Source organism: Vipera berus, assembly GCF_964194415.1.
Source record: "Vipera berus genome assembly, chromosome: 5".
Taxonomy (NCBI): domain Eukaryota; kingdom Metazoa; phylum Chordata; class Lepidosauria; order Squamata; family Viperidae; genus Vipera; species Vipera berus.
In genome coordinates, this window is record NC_138207.1 from 24622804 (window position 1) to 24643078 (window position 20275).

A 20275-nucleotide genomic window follows, 5' to 3' on the forward strand; every position below is an offset into this window, starting at 1 on the left:
ACTTGTAATAGGACGGCCCAGTGTTCCTCAACCTCAGCAGCTTTACGACAGACTTCAACTCCCAGAATTCCCCAGCCAACATGAAACCCACGTATTTTAAAGCTGCTGAGGTTGAGAAACGCTGGGATAGAAGATACATAAAGGCTGCTCTAATACCTCGCCCTGTCTTCAGGGATGGCTCCTCTTCGCGTTGGATTCATTGCCCGTAACTTTAACGAGAACCGGAAGCGTAACTGCACTTCAATTGAATACGTCGCCCTCTTTAACCGGCAAGCGCCGCTACCATTCATTATTTCTCGCTTCCCTCTCCCGGACCTTTCTCTGATAGGGCAGTCCTTTCATGACGAAATCCTCCCTCGACCAATGGAGTAAGACCACGGCGGTGCGGAGCTTTTATTGCTTTGGCGGCTCCTTCGGCACGGGCTTCTGTTTCCCGGTAGGACACTTTTTTGTGTCGGACTCAGCCAGGCTGGGAAAAGGATCGGCGAATGATTTGGAAATCGGTAGAGGCGAAGGAAGTTTTGTGCCGGGGACGGCCGACGAACGGAGTGCCCCATATCCCGGCCGGTCACCGAAAGGTCACCGAAAGGAGGTTCATCGCTTCCCAATGCCGAAGGGGGAGAGAGGCATCTCATTCGTCTTCCTTTCCTTTTCATGGTGAGGGAACCTGCCCACTTGGCCGGCGGAACTAAAGAGAGGACGAACTCTTTCTCACCGCCGCAGGGCATCTGCCGGGGTTGACCTGGGAGCTTCTCGCGATCTGCGCCCAGGCTAGGGAAAATAGTCTTCGGTGGGGAGGACCACCGGCCCCCTCGGCTTCTGAAGAAAAAACAGCGCTGGATTACGTGTGTGACATGTCCCCTGCCATTTCCTCGAAGGATAATAGCCGGCATCGCCGGCCGGGCAACTACCGGAATGCTCTTGATGTGATGCAGGATAAGCCTACTCCTCTAGATTTCTATGAAGACGGCCCTCTGGACACAGTCGGGAGAGATGACAGGGAGGCTCTGCTTCAGGAGCCACATATCCAGCCTATGGAGCCTCCCCAAGACTATAGAGCAGAGTTTGGCAATATCTTGCTCCTTCTCTTCCTGTATGTGCTGCAAGGGATTCCTCTGGGGCTTGCTGGCAGCATCCCCCTCATTTTGCAAAGCAAGAATGTCAGCTACAAAGACCAGGCTTTCTTTAGTTTTGTTTTCTGGCCTTTCAGTCTGAAGTTGCTTTGGGCTCCCTTGGTGGATGCTGTGTACTTCAGAAACTTTGGTCGCCGAAAGTCTTGGCTTGTGCCTACTCAGTACATTTTAGGTCTTTTTATGATGTACTTGTCTGTGCGGGTGGATTCTCTGCTTGGGGAGGTCGATGGCCAAAGCCCAGATGTGGTGGCCCTTACTGTGACCTTCTTCCTCTTTGAATTCCTAGCAGCCACTCAGGACATAGCTGTAGATGGCTGGGCATTGACTATGTTATCACGAGAAAATGTGGGCTATGCATCTACTTGTAACTCTGTGGGTCAGACAGCTGGCTACTTCTTGGGAAATGTCTTGTTTTTGGCTCTTGAATCGCCTTCCTTCTGCAACAAGTATTTACGCTTTGAGCCTCAAGCCAAAGGAATCGTTACACTTTCAGGTAAATGTTGGATACAGAGTCTTATGGTTTTTAAGGCTTCTGTGTCCATTTCTAATTAGAAAATTTCACATACAAATATGATAGGTTCATTTCCAATCCGATTTATTTATTGAACAATTTATATTGCTGCCCATCTCATGACAATATCTACAAGAGTTGTCTGTTTTGCACAAGATCTTTTTATAGAATGACTTGAAGAACTGCAATATAATTAGTTTTCAGTGTTTCCAATATCTATCCAGCTTTGAAAATACAAAGTTAGTGTGACATCTAACACATGCTTCTGTATTAGCATATTTTATAAAGAATGTTATTTTATAAAAGATCTGACATGTGGCACCATGCCAGATGGTATTTCTGTTTTTGAATATCTAGAGTATTCTGATTAGTGATATCATAGATGAAATGTTTTTACTCATTTATGAAGCTGCATCTAGCTAGTTTATCTGTGTCCAAATTTACCAATTATATCAGTGAAAAAGGCAAAACTTCCCATACATATGGCCTAGAAAAAGAAACCAAATAACATAGGTTACGTTTATCCTACAGGTAAAGGTCCCCAAATTTTAGAGCTTTCTTAGAATATTCTTAGAATATTAGAAATCCAAGCATGTAGTTAGCGCAAAAGTTTACTACTAATTAATTTTATTAAATAATTATTAATAATCCTTATTGATAAATGAGCATCCAGAGAGAGAGAAAAAATTGGCTGAACAAATCAAAGGAGCCACTTTTATGGTTTGTTGTTCATCAGAACAATATGAAATTGGAGAGAATTGCTCTCATCACTTGCAGGTGATATGCCATATTTATTTTCCTTTCTGAAGATGACAAACTATACATCTTACAAGTGTGGGTTGATTGGCCTCCTGGAAATGAAAGTAAAAAAGCCAAAGGCAAAATCTGCCCACTTACCAAGCATGGTAGGGAATTTTTGAATAGCACATAGGAACAAACTGGCAAGACAAGGGCCTCAAGAAACTTCCCAGATTGTGACACAGAAGCTCTTGCCTCTTGAGTACAGGTTTTATGCTTGTATGGTTGTTAGAACACTTTCCATGGCTTTCCTGTGGATTTCTGGCTGTTACAAGCCTCAAAGATTGAGTAAGAAGACACTTCTGATTCTACAAATGAAAGGATTCCTGTCTTTGTCCTAAAGAAATGGAAGTAAGGGGAGGTGGATATTAGAAAATTCCTGCTGAGAGAGATTGAAGTAGCAATCTGTCAGCTGGGTAGTCTTTGATGACAAGTATGTCTTTCTGGGACACATTTGGAGTGTGATGGAAAGACGTTGAAGACTGATACTTCTAGTAAAAAATATTTCTTTCTGTCATCCATGTGGAAACAAACGGTGAACCCAGCCCTGCAGATATGTAAGGTATTATGAAATATTGGACAGGAGGATGAAGAAGTTGGGGCACAGGTGATTTTTTTTTCTCCTTTCCATTGGAGGACATGGTCTAAGAAGAGAGAGAAGACCACTGGAAGTAGACTATCCAGATGATGCTAATAGAAATGGTTTGCATTCTTAAATAATGGGATCCTTTTCCAAGATGAGGGACGCCTGGCAAGAGAAAATTGAAAGTGAAGGTGTTTGAAAGGAGTCTTGAAAGCCTGATATTGGGGAGCAATATGTAGAATGTGTAAACATCCAATAATGAGCACATAAATGCAGGAAGATCAAGTTATGTTTCTATACAGAATATGGGAAACAAGAAAAGCTAGAAATGTTAATGCCGGAATGTAATATAATTTAGCATTAATGAAACTGAACTCATGGTATTCAAAGATTTAGTGGTATAAATTATGTCAAAGAAAAAGACTACACTAATGTATTTGTATGTGTCTATAACATCGTGAAGGAAGTGGACATTATATTGAGATTCAGATAATTGAGCATGGAAAAAAGGAAAAAAAGGAGCCAGCTTTTCTATAGTGTATGTATGTATGTATGTATGTATGTATGTATGTATGAATGAATGAATGAATGAATGAAATCTGATCCTGATCAGTAGGGAAGAACTGATTGGAAAAGTAAAAGCAATAGAATTTTGGAAGTATGTAACCATGCCATTTACCTGTAACATTATGGTAAGAAAAATTGGGCCATAATCATAGAGTTCAAGGTAGCCAATTTCAGCAAGATCACAGAAGTAATAGTTTCCCGTGGGCATAAATTGCCAGGTCCAAGGATGTACACATGGGTTGTGTCCAAGTTGAAAACAAGATACTAGAAGTATAATAGAGCACTCAGCTTCAGCAAGGGAAAAAATAGGGGGCAACTTAGGAAACTTGTGGATAGCATAAATAACTTTTGAGTTAAGATATATAGGAAAGGGAAGATGGGTGAATCACCAAGGGGCATATCAACAAGGAACTATATCTATGCAAAGAAAGTTAGGAAGTATAAAGTACAAAATGAGATTTAGGTTCTCAAGAAAATCTTGAAAATGGGCTTGTTTGAGTCTGTCATAAGTAAAAGAAGAAAGGGATGGGTCCATTGTTAGGATGAGTAATAGGGAGAGGTTAGAACTTCTTGACTTTTCTTTGGTCATCATGCCAAAAAGAAAATATGTTCAGATTGACTTCAGCAGAACAATTAATTTTTAAAGTGGTAACTCAAAATAAGAAAAAATATGTTAAAAGCTGGCTACCAAGAATACTTCAGTTCAGGACCAGACTGATTATATCCAAGTTCTCAGATATTTATAGATGTCATCCCAGAGTTCGTTCATGGTTAGTTGGTATAATAAAGAAGGGTAAGCATTGTTCTTGTCTTTAAAAGAAAGGATCCAGCTAACTGATGTGACAGTTTATGAGAAACCAGGATGAAGCATTTCATTTGTCTGAGAAGAGGCAACACAGTCTGAATGGGAACGATTTGGGAAGAAAGCATTTCAAATATTTTTCCTTTAATTAGACTACTACAACTGAGAGTGGGAATTTTTAATAATTTTTAATATTCTGTATTTATCCCAGACTAGCATTAATGATACCATCCTGAAATCCATGTTGTTTTTGCTTGTTTGGTTTTTCAGCTGTTTTTTACAACTCCAAACTGATGCTGATACTGAGCAAAATTGAAACAGATTGCTAAGCAGTCTGTGAGCATTTAGAAAATAATGCATTACTTCAGAGGAGTCAGCGTGGGTCAGTCATGAATAAATCATTACCAAGCTGACCCAGTCCTTTTGATAGAGGGATCAGTGATTTGATCATGGAAATGCAGTACGTTAGGATTATGTTAGAATTTTTACAACTAGCCATTTAATTAAATGATCTGTCACAATACAGTGTTTAGTGGTATACAACATGTTTGTACAAAATGTGCACTATAAAACATTTATTGTTATAGAAGTAATTATATAAATACAGGATTACATAAACCTGTATGGGTACTTCTGCCAAAGCACCGTACTATATTTGTATATTTTCTTAACCCTATCAAATCTGTCTACTTTTGATGTATCTGCGTCAATTTATATAGTTCTGCATTATAGTAACTGTACAGTTAGTGTATATGCTAAGTTACAGCAAACAAACAAGCCCATTGTAAACTCAAAAGAGTGAAACTTAAATCTCTTACTTTGTAAGGAAAGAAAATAATATCAAATATCTAAGAAAATCCAAACAAAGATAATGTTGTAATACAGGTAGATCCAGTTACTCATGGGGTGGGGGGTTTTACATTTCAACATTCAACTGCAATTAATGAAACTGCTGACATTGGAATGTTAGGTATAAGAAAATGATTGAAAAATCAACCAAAATTCACCATAAATGCAAGTAAAAAAGCAGAAATAAGGATGGTGTATTTTGGCCACTTCAGATTTTTTGCTCTCATATGCTATTTTATTTTGATTATAGAATAAGACAGGGATAAACAAAAAGGAATGAATAACTAGCATTTATGAGTATTTCAAATACTCTATTTAAAAAATAATAATGACTGTACAGTAGAATCAAAAAATGAAGACTAAAAGAATAGTGTTTCTTCTACTGGTGAAATGAGCAGCACCGTCTCCAAAAAAGGATCAAATAAGGAAGCATGGCACATTCTTCCACTTTTTCCTCCTCAAAACTATGGGAAATGTTGTATTGCATTGTGAAGATGACCAGTCACATAGTAGCTATACCTGTATTTGCAAAGAAGCAGATAATGGTGCTTTGTAGAGTCAAGAGTCCAAGATTGGTGATCCATTCAATTTCATCTCCCATTGATGGAATTGATTCAGTAGATGAAGAGCTGACTGCTCAAGCATTTTTACATTGGGTTCCATCTGTGGGATATCATTATTGCAAAAGGTGTCTTAATCTCAGTGCTGTTCATGGTGCTGTCTCCTTCAGAAGTTACTGACTGATGGAGAATGCTAATTTTTTAGTGAGATCCAGCATTGTGCTGAATGTGCAACAATCGTAGAATGATCTTAGTCAAAAGGATAGTATTGTATGACAAGAAAGAAAGGTTCTCCAGGTTTAAATGTGTGACTTGAAGAGTCTCGGGAGGATCAAGGATATTGTCAAGCACCAGGAAAGTTCTAAAGGCCAGGTTCCTGAAGGAAAAATATTTTTCCATTTTAATCCTGAAAGCCAGTTGACCCACTAAGAAAAGCTCTGTGATCACATGGTATTCTGTTGGAAGACTTTTTTTTAGGGCACATGGATTTTATTCTGCACAAATTTCCAAGAACCAGCTGATCTTCAGCACTGAAGAATTCTAGCCTCCAGCTTCAGTATCAATCAGACTTAACATCTATGGTTCAGCAAGGCAACCTTCTGTGCCAGCTTGATACTGTTGTGGTTGTAGTAGATGAATTTGTGAAACCTACCTCTCCAAGCTTGGAAATCATGCTCAGTGCTTTCTATCCCAAACTATAGAGAGAATTTTTTTCATGGATTAATGGTTCACTCAATAACCCATTTTTTGGGGGGCGGCTTGGTCCTTTATCCACATGATGACATCCTTTTCCATCTGTTCCAGGGAGAGATCCCAATGATGTTCAATACTTTGAGATTCCATACTCACAAGGCTACTAATTTCATTTTTCCTTATGGAACATGCAATGAAATTATTGATGTTAAATTGCCATGCAATAGATAGTACAATGTTCAACCAGCTAAGGTGTCTAGCAGTTTTACCTTTTCACTTGAGGAGAGCCCCTTGCGCCAATATTTGTTACTTTTTTCAGCAGAGGAATCTGCTATGCAGTTTTCTCTTGATCTTGCTGATTCATTATTCTTAAGAATACAGAAAATCATTAGGGATGCTAGGAAGATGTTGGCTGAGCTCATACTGTGCACTTGCTCATTTTCACTGTGGCATAAATAACATGCAGAAAGAAAAAATACGGCAAAAATTGTAGAGTGCTAGGATCATTGGAGATTTGAGTAGGATTTGTAGTTCTGGACATATGCAGAATGAAAGACAGCCAAAAAACAGACAAAGTCAATAATAAGTAGCACCCAACCTTCATCATTCCAAGCATAAGCTAAAATAATAACTTTTCGCCCACTTTTAATGCTACAAATAAAAAAAAACCCACCTCTCCATAGCCTAACTTATTTTTAACCTATCCGTATATCACAATCTTTTCAGTTCTGGTTCAGCCCAAAGTTCATTAGAAGTTGCCAATTTATCCTATTGGTATCTTAGATCAAGTATAAGTAGATTATTTTCTTACTTTGGTGCCTTTGAGTCAGTTTTGACTCCTGGTGACTGCCTGAAATTTTCTGGGCAAAATTTTAGAAATGGTTTGTCATTGTTGCTTCCTAGGTCTAAGAGAGAGTAACTGGCGCAAGATTACCAGCTGGCATTGTGCCTAAGGCAGGACTAGAATTTAGTCTCTTGGTTTCTAACCTAGTCCCTTAGCCAGCACATTACATTGGCTCTCATCTAAGTGAATTATACCATTGAATAAAAAAAGTTTTGTTAGATGCAGGGAACTTCTGTAAAACACATGTCCATATTTGGGTGATATATTAATTATTTTATATGGTTTAAGTCTAGTCATAGTATCTGTGAAATTTAGTATTCTATGCTTAAAATATAATGGCTTGCCCCTCTCTGGTTTCTTTAGATAGGTTCCACTATAGTTTCACAAGACTCAAAGAATCTGTAGGAAAGGCTGGCATAAAAGGTCATTAATGAAAAATTTGGATTATAAATGAATATCGTTTCAGATTTCCTCTTTTCCTGGGGTGCTGTTTTTTTAATAACTACTACATTGGTTGCGCTTTTGAAAAAGGAAAACAAGACAATAACACCAACCAAAGAAGAGACAAAAGGAATCATGGATACATACAAGCTGCTTTTCTCAATAATCAGAATGCCAGCTGTCCTTACGTTTTGTGCCCTGATCTTAACAGCAAAAGTGAGTAAATAATTTGTACAGTAGTTTCCATTTGGGAATTTGAGTCATTTTTGCAAAGGGTTATTTATCTATAGACTTATGTGTCAGTCTTATTAAATCTCTATGAATCACGAAAGTTATACAGGGAGTTTTTGACTTATGGCATTTGGAACTGGAATTTCTGTCACAAAATGATGCATTTGTAGAGTGCTATGACATCACTTAGCGATGGCAATTCTTTTAGTTCTAGTTACCGTCATTTAACTCAGTTTTGTAACCAGTAGGTGAGGCAACTTCCTGCTGGCTTCCCACAAGCAAAACCAGTGGGGAAGCTGGCAGGAAGTTGAAAGTCCTAGGTTGGCAGGCAGGATAGAGGCTTATGCTGGGTGGGGGAAGGAGTGCAAGGAAGGTACAGTGAAGTTTAGGGAGGGTGTGTAAGAGTGTGAGGGATTGCATTAGAGATGCGACAAAGCTTGGGGAACATGCACAAAGATTGGGAAGGACGTGTGAGAGATGCATTGACGGAGTTCATAAAGAGTAAGGAAATGTGTGAGGCACAGTGAAGGTTGGGGAAGGTGCACAAAAGTCAGGGATGGTGCACAAAGCATGGGTGAGGGAGATTTACCCCAGTGACTTACAAACTTTTCCTGGCAGCTTCCCCATTAACTCTCTGCGAAAGCCAGCAGGGAAGATTGCAAATGGTGATCACATGATCATAGGGTGTTGCAACAACTTGTAAGTGCAAACCAGTTGCTAAATGCCCAGATCACAATCACATGACAGTGGAGGTGCTAAGACCATGGTGGCGAACCTACGGCACGTGTGCCACAGGTGGCACGCAGAGCCCTCTCTTTGGGCACGGGTGCCATCGTCCCAGTCCTAGGCCTTCAGCTGGGTTTTATAAAACCTTTTCGCTTTAGGCCTCCGCCGCCATGTGCAAAACAAAAAAAAAGGTTCATTCAATCAATTAATTTCAACTTCTCACGGAAAAAAAAAAGATCTCACAAAGTTGAAATTGATTAATTGAACTTTTTAGTCCCACCTAGTCTGCCATTACCACCATAACCACACCCACCCAATGGGCCACGCCCACCCAATGGGCCATGCCCACCGGGCACCCAATGATACATAAGTGGGTTTTGGATTGCAGTTTGGTCACTCGGTCTCTAAAAGGCTCGCCATCACTGTGCTAGGACTACCATTCCTTCAGAGCCATTGTTACTTCAGTCACTGACCAAATAGTCATAGGTCAAGTATGATAACTCTAACAGGAATGTTCTAGTGCCAGGGTCATGATTGCTGTGGGGAAGCACTAATTTTTATAATCCCAAGTGGTACTTATTATTATTATTATTTTTTAAAAAGATTTGTAATTATTATTTTGCATAGCAAGGCATATCTGCTTGATTCTTCTATGTTGCTGAATAGTTTTTAAAGCACATTTTATGAAAATCCATAGATTTTGATGGGAAAAACAAAGTGATTTAAAAATCATAATGTCTGAGTACATTTCTTGTTGCATAACAGTAAACCGGATATATAAGATTTTTTTTTGGTCCAAATCAATATTTTTATAAATTTCACATTATTGATTTGAAGCAGGGTACGAGTTACATTTAAATCAAAAGTGGTTTACTTCACTATCCGGCTACTGAAAAAGCAAGACCAAGTTATAAAATTAGTTATCAAGACAAATTTAAGAAAAGCTTAAAATTAATAATCTTAGAGAAAATTAACAAGCATTTATGTTGCAGGTTGGTTTCTCAGCAGCAGATGCTGTAACAGGTCTCAAACTGGTAGAAGAAGGGGTACCTAAGGAACATTTAGCTCTGCTTGCTGTTCCAATGGTTCCATTGCAAATCATACTGCCTCTGATCATCAGCAAATATACAGCAGGGCCAAAGCCCTTGAATACATTTTATAAAGCCATGCCTTTCAGGTAAAATATTTAGATTGTTACATTTGCTGTAAAATATTTCACTGTCTGTTTACATGGAATTGTATTTTTATATCTATTAAAAGTTTGAAACTCAAATACACCTAATGAGAAGGAAGGACTCACTGGAGAAGAGCCTAATGCTGGGAAAGGTTGAGGGCAAGAGAAGGAGGAAACGACAGAGAATGAGGTGGCTGGATGGAGTCACTGAAGCAGTAGGTGTGAGCTTAAATGGACTCCAGAAGATGGTACAGGAGAGGAAGGCCTGGAGGGGTCCATGGGGTCGCGATGGGTCAGACACGACTTCGCAACTAACAACAACAACAATCTATTAAAAATAGTTAAATTTGCATCTCAAGAACCGGCAAATCTGGGACAGCAGGTTTCTTTCTGTCTGAGGCTTATGTTAAATTCTTTAAGTACACATCATTTCTCTCCCTCCTTTTACTGACCAAGTGAAAAAAAATTATGTTCACACATTGTAGCAAATTTCAACTGTACATAATTCTGTCTTATCTGGGGATAAGGATCATGCATAACTCAGTTGTTTCTGTCCTGGCTGGGGAATATTGGGAGTTGAAGTCCACACATCTTAAAGATTGCAAAGTTGAGAAACACTGAACTAACCAAATCCAGACAAATCATAGCTTTTAACTTTATCTTGCTCTTTCTTTAATAAGTCTTAGTGCAGATATAACACTACTCAAACTATGAATAGAATAGAATAGAATAGAATAGAATAAATAGAATAAATAGAATAGAATAGAATAGAATAGAATAGAATAGAATAGAATAGAATAGAATAGAATAGAATAGAATAGAATAGAATAGAATAGAACTGGAAGGTGAATGAAGCTGTCAAAGGAAGATATGTAAGGAGGATAGTTTCCTGTTAAAACATATATCAGCTTTATGTGATTTGTAGAATGAAATTTTATTTAAGCAATGCTTTATTTGGTATCAGCCAAGTGCATCTGTGTTTTCACACTTCTCAATTCACATACCGGTATGTTAAATAGCACACTAGAAGCTGGCCCTTTTGTTAATGAATTAACTTTGATCTAAAACTTGTGAATATCAGATAGTCATATGGCTTCTGTATATTACAGGAACAGTTACATTATCAATTAAAAATATTCTCGTCTTTTGTAGGCTACTGTTTGGATTAGAATTTGCTCTCTTGGTTTGGTGGACTCCCAGAGTAAAGTATGAAGGAGGATTTCCAATTTATTACTACATAATATTATTGCTGAGTTATGCCTTACATCAGGTAAGGTTGTGTACATGAGTGGAGTTATTAGTTCAGTTTAAGTATGATTGCTTCAAGAAGTGCTGGATCTTTAATGAATGGATTATTGAAAGCAGTAGCTTCTCTGTTTAGCAGACATGTTAAATTCACGACATCATGTGACGTCGCGCAACGTATTGGGACGGTTTTGCCATTGCCGGCAATGGGATGGGCACGGCTTCCGGTGGCAGTTTGACACCCCTGCTGTTTAGGCTCACATGTAAACCTGAAAAATGCTGGGTGGCTTTAATAAATAACAGTTGTAGTCTTTAATAAATGCTGCAGTTGTGGAGATTCAAAACATTTTTCAGAAGCACTTTTGGAATGTGTACAGCTTATACATACACAAATTCATGCATACATACAGATGTATGTGTGTTTACAGTATATATGTGTGTATACACGTGAACATAAAGTGCAACATACACGTGAACATAAAGTGCAATTTCAGTTGATTAATTGGGTGGAGATGTATGCATTAATTGTTGTGACTCATAGCAATTTTTGTCACATAATTAAATATTTCATTATGCAAGGAACAATCCTGGTTGAGCTTATTAACCACCAGAATCTTGCAAGTTTCTTTTAATATAGTGAGATAGGAATGAGATGCATTGGGATCTATTATATGTGCTCTCAGGAGCAAAAAAAAAAAGATTCTTATCCCAGTTCTAGAAGAAAGAGCAGGATGTTTTGAATAAAAATCAAGTCATGCCTTGGTGCTTATTGTTTTCCAGGTTACTTTATATAGCATGTATGTTGCTATAATGGCTTTCAATGCCAAAGTTAGTGACCCACTCATTGGAGGAACGTACATGACACTGCTTAACACAGTATCCAATCTGGGAGGAAACTGGCCAGCCACAGTAGCTCTGTGGCTTGTGGACCCACTTACAGCAAAACAATGTGTTGGAATTCAAGGTCACAGCTGTGGGACTTCAGCTGCTAAAGAAGTAAGTTTGGTGCAAGACAGATTCCCCATCTTAATGCTAGTAGGGTGATAACTAAATTTCCTCACTGATTTTATAAATTTGAAATGGATTATGAGGCGCTTTAGAAACTTTTTAATATATTATTAGTACTTTTGCTTTGTCTTACTAGATCCCATGTTTCATTGGTCTACCTAAAATGTTTTTGCTCTACTAAGAATTCAGTTGCAACATAATGATCAAAACTGTAGGATTTTGCAATATTCTCTTGAAAGAAGTATTAAGTCTTTAGCTGCAATCCACATTTTTTATTCTTCTTAACTGAACATAATAGCTGCATTTGGACAATCACAAATTGACCTGATTACTTGGGATTACACACAACCCTTGTGAACACTATATAATTTACATCAGGCATTGCATCAGAATGGTATTGACAGACAAAGTGGACATCTTGCATTGATCGTAATTTCCTGTTTACTCCAAACTAGAAAATTGTGATTAAAGATTCTAGAAGAAGCTAACGTATCAAGCCAAGTTGGGCTGCTATCCAAGCTTCTTCAGAAGCCATGAATAATATTTTTACAGTTTAGAAAAAAAATATCCTGAAAAAAGTCTGTTTGTGTGGTTGCTAAAAGTGAACACTTAAGTTGATGGCACATTATCAAAAACAATATAAAAGTATCATTTATAGATGACTTTGGTGTGCCTGACTGAAACATTCATTCATTCATTCATTCAATTTTATAGTTGCCCATCTCTGTCAATAACTCTAGGCAGCTTATAAGTCAATAAATATATTAGAATTAAAACACTAAAACATTTTAAGACAATAAAAAACAATTTATGTGGAGAACCAAACTATAGAACCAAATGCAGGTAATCCTTGACTTACAACAGTTCATTTAGTGACTGTTCAAAGTTATGATGGCACTGAAAAAGGGACTTATGACTGTTTTTCAGACTTGCAACTATTGCAGCATCTCTGTAGTCACGTGATCAAAATTCAGACACTTGGCAGCTGACGGTTGCAGTGTCCTGAAGAATGTGATGACCTTTTATGAACTTTCGGGCAAGCGAAGTCAATGGGGAAGCCAGATTCACTTAATAACCATGTTACTAGTTTAACAAATGCAGTGATTCATTTAACAGATGTGGCAAGAAAGGTCATAAAATGGATTCAATTGTGGTCGTAACTCGAGGACTACCAATAGGCAGTCCTCAGCTTACAACAGGTCATTTAACAACTGTTCGAAATTATGATGGTCTTGGAAAGAGTTCTTTTCACAGCCTGTAAAGCACAAGAAGAGACTGGACAATCATCTGTCAGAGATGGTACAGGTTCCCCTGCTTGAACTGGAGGCTGGACTAGAAGATCTCCAAGGCCCCTTGCAGATTTCTATTCTTCTATTCTATTCTATTCTATTCTATTCTATTCTATTCTATTCTATTCTATTCTATTCTATTCTATTCTATTCTATTCTATTCTATTCTATTCTATTCTATTCTATTCTATTCTATTCTATTCTATTCTATTCTATTCTATGCCATTGTAAAATGTCATGCTCCCCCCCCATCACATGACTGCATTTCAGGCACTTAGAAATGAGCATTTTTAACTAGTTAAGCCATCTATGGTCATGTGACAGATTTGCTGTATTTTGGGCTGGTTTCTGTCACACACACACACCAATTTGGGAGAATGGTTTCACTTAACAACTTTGTGACTGCTTAACAATGTTATGATTTGGACTTACAACTGCATGATTTGCTTAGTGACTGTTACAAAAATGGTAAAAAGATAAGAGTCTAGTTATGTGAGTACCTGGACCAAATTAGGACCAAAATTCAAGTCCCAATAGTGATTGTAAGTCAAGCACTACCTCTAATGAGCTAATTTTATTGAACTGATTTGTAATTATAATATAGTTTTGTTTAGGCCAAGGGTCCTCAGCCTTGGCAACTTTAAGACTTGTGGACTTCAACTCCCAGAATTGCTCAGCCAGCAAAGAATTCTGGGAGTTGAAGTCCACAAGTCTTAAAGTTGCCAAGGTTGAGGACCCCTGGTTTAGGCCATAAAGACAAAACTCCTGTAGAGAAAAAAAAATCCAAATTAAAACATCCCTAGCTATTTTCACTTGTTTAAGTAAATCTCCACTTTTGTAGTGTTCCTTTCTTCTCCATTCTTGCAAAAATTTTTGAAATTAGGCCAAAGATTGTGGGTTGTCAACAAATATTCTCAGCAGCTTAGTCCATTTTTTAATATTGTACACACTTTTTAAATCATGCATGTTAAAGTAATGGAAAACCAGTTACGCATTTGGGAAAAAGTTTTAATGTGCTACATACGTCAAAAGCAATTTGTTTATCTACACCTGATATACTTATCACTTGTTCCCTATTCCTTCTGTTTTTCTGTATTACAGCTTTGCTCAAAAGAAGGTGGATCTTGTGTTATTACTCTGGATGGTTATTACGTGGAATCCATAATATGCGTAGTATTGGGATTTGTTTGGTGGCTGTTTCTTGGGCCCAAATTGAAAAGGCTGCAGGATGAGCAACCGACGTCATGGAAATGCAGAAGAATCAGTTAATGAAAATGAAATATCACAAAAGACTAGCTAAAATTGTCATATAACAAATATATAAGAAAACAAGTATCCACATCTAAAAATGGTCAGTTTATATATGCCAAATGGCTTTACAAAAGCTAAAGTCAAGTTAAGTACTGTATGGATCAATTATAAAGTTTGCCCTTCTTATCCAAAATTATTCTTAAAGGTTTTTTATTACTTCATAAAAACATTTAAAATCTGTTACTATTCCGCTAAATTACAGTTGTTGCCTTTCTTTCTTTTATGCCCTTAAAGTTACCTTAGAAGAAAAAAGCTGTCTTTAAAGGAACTTAAAATAATTTTGATTTATAATAAACAGTGAATCTACATGGTTAAAATGTTTTAGAAAAAAAAGTTTATATAGATTTATAAAAAAAATATATATCTATAGTAGTGAGAATATGCTTTTTTTCTTTTAAAGTTCAGATTTGGTTCCCTATACTTTATTTGCTAATAGAAATAGTTTCATCATTACGGTACTAATAGTTTACAGCATAAGTAGCCCCAAGCCACAGAGGCATTATTAATTGGTACTGAAGTTTTTCAAAACGTTAAGACCAGATATAAAATTGATGACAACTGTTTGCACATGAAAAACCAAAGTTATGGTTTATGAAGAATGGAACATATACTTTTTTTCTTTCTTTTTGTGTGTGTGGGGGACTCAAATAGGACTAAGCAGACTATTTAGTGCCTTCTGGAAATAAGTTGTGTAAGATGACAACCAAATATCTGTACTGTTAAATTTTAGAACATTAAGTGTCATTGTCATAAAATATACCCATTTCTGCTGATGTCAGGAATCTAAGTAAATGTTTCAATGAACATTAACGGAATTTTTTTTTATAATCTAATGATGTACAGTATAATGTATATCATATGGAAATGGGCTGTGTATAGCATTTGATGTATTGTATACATCTTTCATATGAACATTTATTCAAAAATTAAAACAGTCATACTTTTTGACACTGAAATACTGAAACACTCATATCAGGGATATGTCTCAGTTTTACTGGTTATTTCAATAAGTCATAAATTGACATTTTTTGATTCCATGTGAATCTTTCTGATTTACACTGTTTTGATGCTCTTTTCAGAGTGTGAATTTAAACCTCTAATATTTATGTTAGAAAATGTCTTTTTTAAAAAACACACATAGATGTGCGTTCCAATGAAATGAATAGGAACTACTTCCAAGAAAATAAAAATAGGGTTAGTTTTCAAATACATTTTAACATCAACAGGGGGAAGATAACCTTTTGTGTTTGGTTGACACTTCTCTTAGAATTTGTTATAGAAATTCTGGCATGCTGCTCTGAGATACTGATAACATATTATTTAAATAATATAATATACTGTAGATCAGATGAACAATCCAATTTGGTAACTTGTATGAAAACTCCATAGTGCTCTCAATAAAGAGAGATCATTTTCATTAATATTTTACAGCAACCTGATTTGGATTTTCTGAAATTTGATTTATCCTTTCTGCATAGATTAGCACAAACACAGTAATCGTAATTGATAATTTTAGTAAATACAGTGAATATGCTAGAATAAGAAAGCCAGGGGTAGGTGGCTGCAGAGGAGATGAGAGGAAAGGAGAAATAAGAGTTCTGTAAAATATTAGTTGTTTCTAGCCCTTTTCAGCAGGGGGCAGGGATTTCGTTTAGAAAAAGCTGTGTCACAAGAAGAGTATTCACAATAAATGATGAAATAGCCTTTTCATGTTTTCCTATTCTGTATTACTATTAATATAAGGTGCCAAAATAAATAAAGATTATCCATTTAAACAACACTCTGGCAATGTAAAATAAATTATGTAAATTGAAAAAAAACCAGAATCAATAGAAAAATTTAAAAGTTTTCTAAGTATATGAGATTTGGAATATCACCTGAATTATAAAAGATGACATTAAAAAAATGTGCTCCAGGAGACTGAGGGTGATGTTTCTCAAACAGCGTTCTCCTTTCCATAAACATTAAACTCACTTTTGAAATGCAAAAATAAGTTCAAAAGTTCAAAAGAATTCTATTAGTCTAAAAAAAACCCTCAGCTGTGAGATATGGCATGGGTTCCCCCATCCTGTCTTATGGCTTTTGTATGTATGGTTGGTTTAGGTCTTAGTACATAGAATATGTCCCAGTATGTCTTACAGAGATACAAATTAAGCAATTATTTCTAAATGCTGTTTTCAAGGCTTTATACAAACATAAAAACACACAAATATACTCAAATTTCAAGGGAGGCTTACTATAAGCTTCTCTTCTAAGAGTCATGGGTTTGAAGCTTCTTAAATTTTACTCTTAGGAGCTGATTATTGATGTGATAACAGTGTCCCCAAGTTCTACAAATATAACCTGAGTAATATTTCTATTTTTGCTGTATGAAAATCTCTAAATCCACTATAGGTTATCATAGTTAAAGGCATGTTTTTGCATTTTTAACCTGAACCAATATGAAATGAGAAGGAAGTATCTGTAGGCACTAAAAATGAGTTTGTGGGGGAGGGGAAAAGATTTTGTGCTAGTCAACATAATTTTTGTGAAGACTCCAAATGAAGTAAGTTGGTTGAGAAATATTCTGATGGTTTTTCACTAAGATTTGATTAAATAAGTTACTTAATTGGAATAAATGATAATACCCAACAATCTATGCATGTAATAGTTTCAGTTTTCAGAATGAGAAAACCCTGATAACGAACGAACAATTCTAATTACCTCATTAAAAAGAGAACATATCTTAAAATTCAAAACCAGTGATTTTTAAAATAGTAGCAATCTTGTAATCAAAGGCAAAACCCATAAAGAATGATGTTGAATTTTGATGAGGATGTTATTTGATAATTCCAGCTTAAATTTTTATCGTTTGCAACTTAACCAGCAGTCTGCTACTGTCTCTTCAATTTTGCATTATTAAGGTTTATAAAGCTAGGGTTTGGTTTATTTGTATTACTTACCCATGTCATGATTTTATTCTGCCTTGATATTATGATGAACTCATTCCCTTCAAGATTTAATCAAACTTGACTTTAAAAATAGTGGGCAGTATATTAGTTGCCTTAGTTTGGATAGCCTAAAATAACTTGAGGGAAAACTGAATACAGTCAAATCTATTTCCATGTAACGTTATGAGTTGTAAATGCTTGTTGAAGGAAAGCATTCTCAAATCTTTTTTAAAAAGTATTTTTAGTTATGAACAGTTTAATGATGGGTAGTAACTCTGAAAATATTTTGACAATAATACAGGATAGAAAATAATGTGTATTTTGGAATATTGCTAATTGAGCTTGGGGGTGGGGTTCCTTGGTAATAGAGCATAAAATCAGAAAATGCCACTTAAAAGGACATTTTTTTTAAAAAAAAACAACTTTTGAACTAACTTATTAAGCACCTTGAAGAAATTGCTGGCTATTAAGATAAAAAATGGTTCACTTCAAAAATAAACTTGTGATAATTTAACATTTACTGGATTTTTAAAAAAATATTTAAATCTCTTCATTGCTTTAAATCTTGTTAATAAGCATGAGAACAGAGTACAATTTTCTTAGTGCAAGTGCTTTTATGAAAGTGCCACATTATAAAGCCTTGAAAGCTCTTTCTGCTTATTTCAATAAAGTGAGATCAAGTTTTAATTTTTGTTTGTGCGTTGATAAGTTAAACAGAAAAGTTGTGCTACAATATTGCTTTGGAACTGAAAAGCAGTAAATACTTTGCCTGGTTTCTTGATCCTGCAGTTTCTTTCCAAATATTCAATTTCCAAAGTAATTTCTGTTTCTGAAGATGCTTAAAGAAAAATTAAATATCACATAAAAATGTAAAGCAACACTTATTTTGTTTTCTAAAACTTAAGAGAAACTTGAAAAAAAGGGGGGTGGAAAAGTTCTCCTCTTGGACTATCCTTTTAATATATATATGCAGTTATAATTCCAGACATTCCTAGAGCTCCATTATGAAATACTGTTAACAGCAAGAAGAAAGAGGGCAGCAATTGAATACTTAGAATGCTAATTAAAATTGGAAATAACATTTTATTCTGTAGATCTTCTGAAAAAAAATTGTCTAGCAACTTTTAGAAAACGATTGCTAGAGCGATGAATGATCAGTTTTCCTCCAGAATTTGGAGCAGCCTTTAAAATGTTCAAAATAATTCTTGCAAATTCTTGCATCTTGTTATTTTTTCCCCTCACTTTCAAAATGATAGAATGCAGTGGAAGAATTCTGGAGAAGTGTAGAGATCAATTACTGTAAGAAGAAATGGTTTTTGAGAAGAAATGTTGCATCTGAAAAATGACAACCATGTGTTATTTTAATAACAGAAAGCTGTGTTACACTAGCTCACTGATCTATATAGTCCTATTTATCTAACAAGGTGTTATTGTCCAGGAACTCAGGAATTTTTCATATCACCTGTTACCTGTTGTTTTAATTGGAGTTGGTGGAGATTGGACTGGGGCCTTCTATATTCCTTGTGATCCAGGACTGAGCATTAGTTTTACATTTATCGATCATATAATTGAAATCTACAAACTATTCCATGATTGTCCCTAAAGCAGTTTTCATGTTCTGATGTTGAATGTATATCAGAAATGCTACTGATTGCTTTATGAAATCTTGTAATATTTCTTTTTGTAATTTGGGGGTTAAATTGTAGCAGAGAATTTGAAGTTGTGACTAATCCTTAATGTGCTCCATGAATTAAATGCATTGTCAAGTTCCTAAGTACTCAGTCCTGCAATACCTATCATGGAGCATATGCAAAGTTCCTTCTCTCAGAAAAAAGTATATCCTGATTGCAGAGATGTAAACAGTCAAGCTTTTGGATACTTACATACTTCCCAAGAATCTAAGAAAGTGGCAAGTGTCTGCTGGATAGATGTTGCCAAGAGTATACAGGTAGTTCTCGACTTACAACAATTAATTTAGTGACCATTCTAAGTTAAAACAACACTGAGAAAAGTGACTTACGACTGTTTTTCATACAATCGTTGCAGCATCCTCACAGTCATGTGATCAAAATTCACATGCTTGGCAACTAGTTCATATTTATGACATCTGCAGTGTCCTAGATCATGTGATCACCGTTTATTTATTTATTTATTTATTTATTTATTTATTTATTAATTAATGGGATTTATATCCCGCCCTATCTCCCGAAGGACTCAGGGCGGCTAACAACAAAACATATAATAAGTACAGAAATTAAGATAAGAATAAAATTGAAATCATCTGTGCAATAAATTAAAATTAAAGTTTGCAACTTTCTGATAAGTAAAGTCAATGAGGAAACCAGATTCAATTAACAATCATGTTACTAACTTAACAACTGCAGTGATTCACAACAAGTGGAGCAAGAAAGGTCATAAAGTGGGGCAAAATGCACTTAACTGTCTCAGCAACAACAATTTTGGACTCAATTGTGGTCATAAATTGAGGACTACCTGTACTGCATAGTGTATAGTATGTACTCAATGGTCAAAGATCAGTCTACATACCATCTTTTTCACTTAACACCCCATTTTTAATCA

At 36.0% G+C, this 20275-nt stretch overlaps 1 protein-coding gene across 1 annotated transcript; it reads left to right on the plus strand.

Moving 5' to 3' along the window:
- Nucleotides 1-479: 479 nt before the first annotated feature.
- On the plus strand, nucleotides 480-19391 carry SLC33A1 (solute carrier family 33 member 1). Its single transcript, XM_081328128.1, has 6 exons — nucleotides 480-1626; nucleotides 7807-7997; nucleotides 9731-9915; nucleotides 11065-11182; nucleotides 11938-12153; nucleotides 14556-19391. Exons 1-6 carry the CDS (start codon nucleotides 855-857, stop codon nucleotides 14721-14723), a joined length of 1650 nt encoding a protein of 549 aa, XP_081184254.1. The 5' UTR covers nucleotides 480-854; the 3' UTR covers nucleotides 14724-19391.
- The last annotated feature ends 884 nt before the right edge of the window (nucleotides 19392-20275 follow it).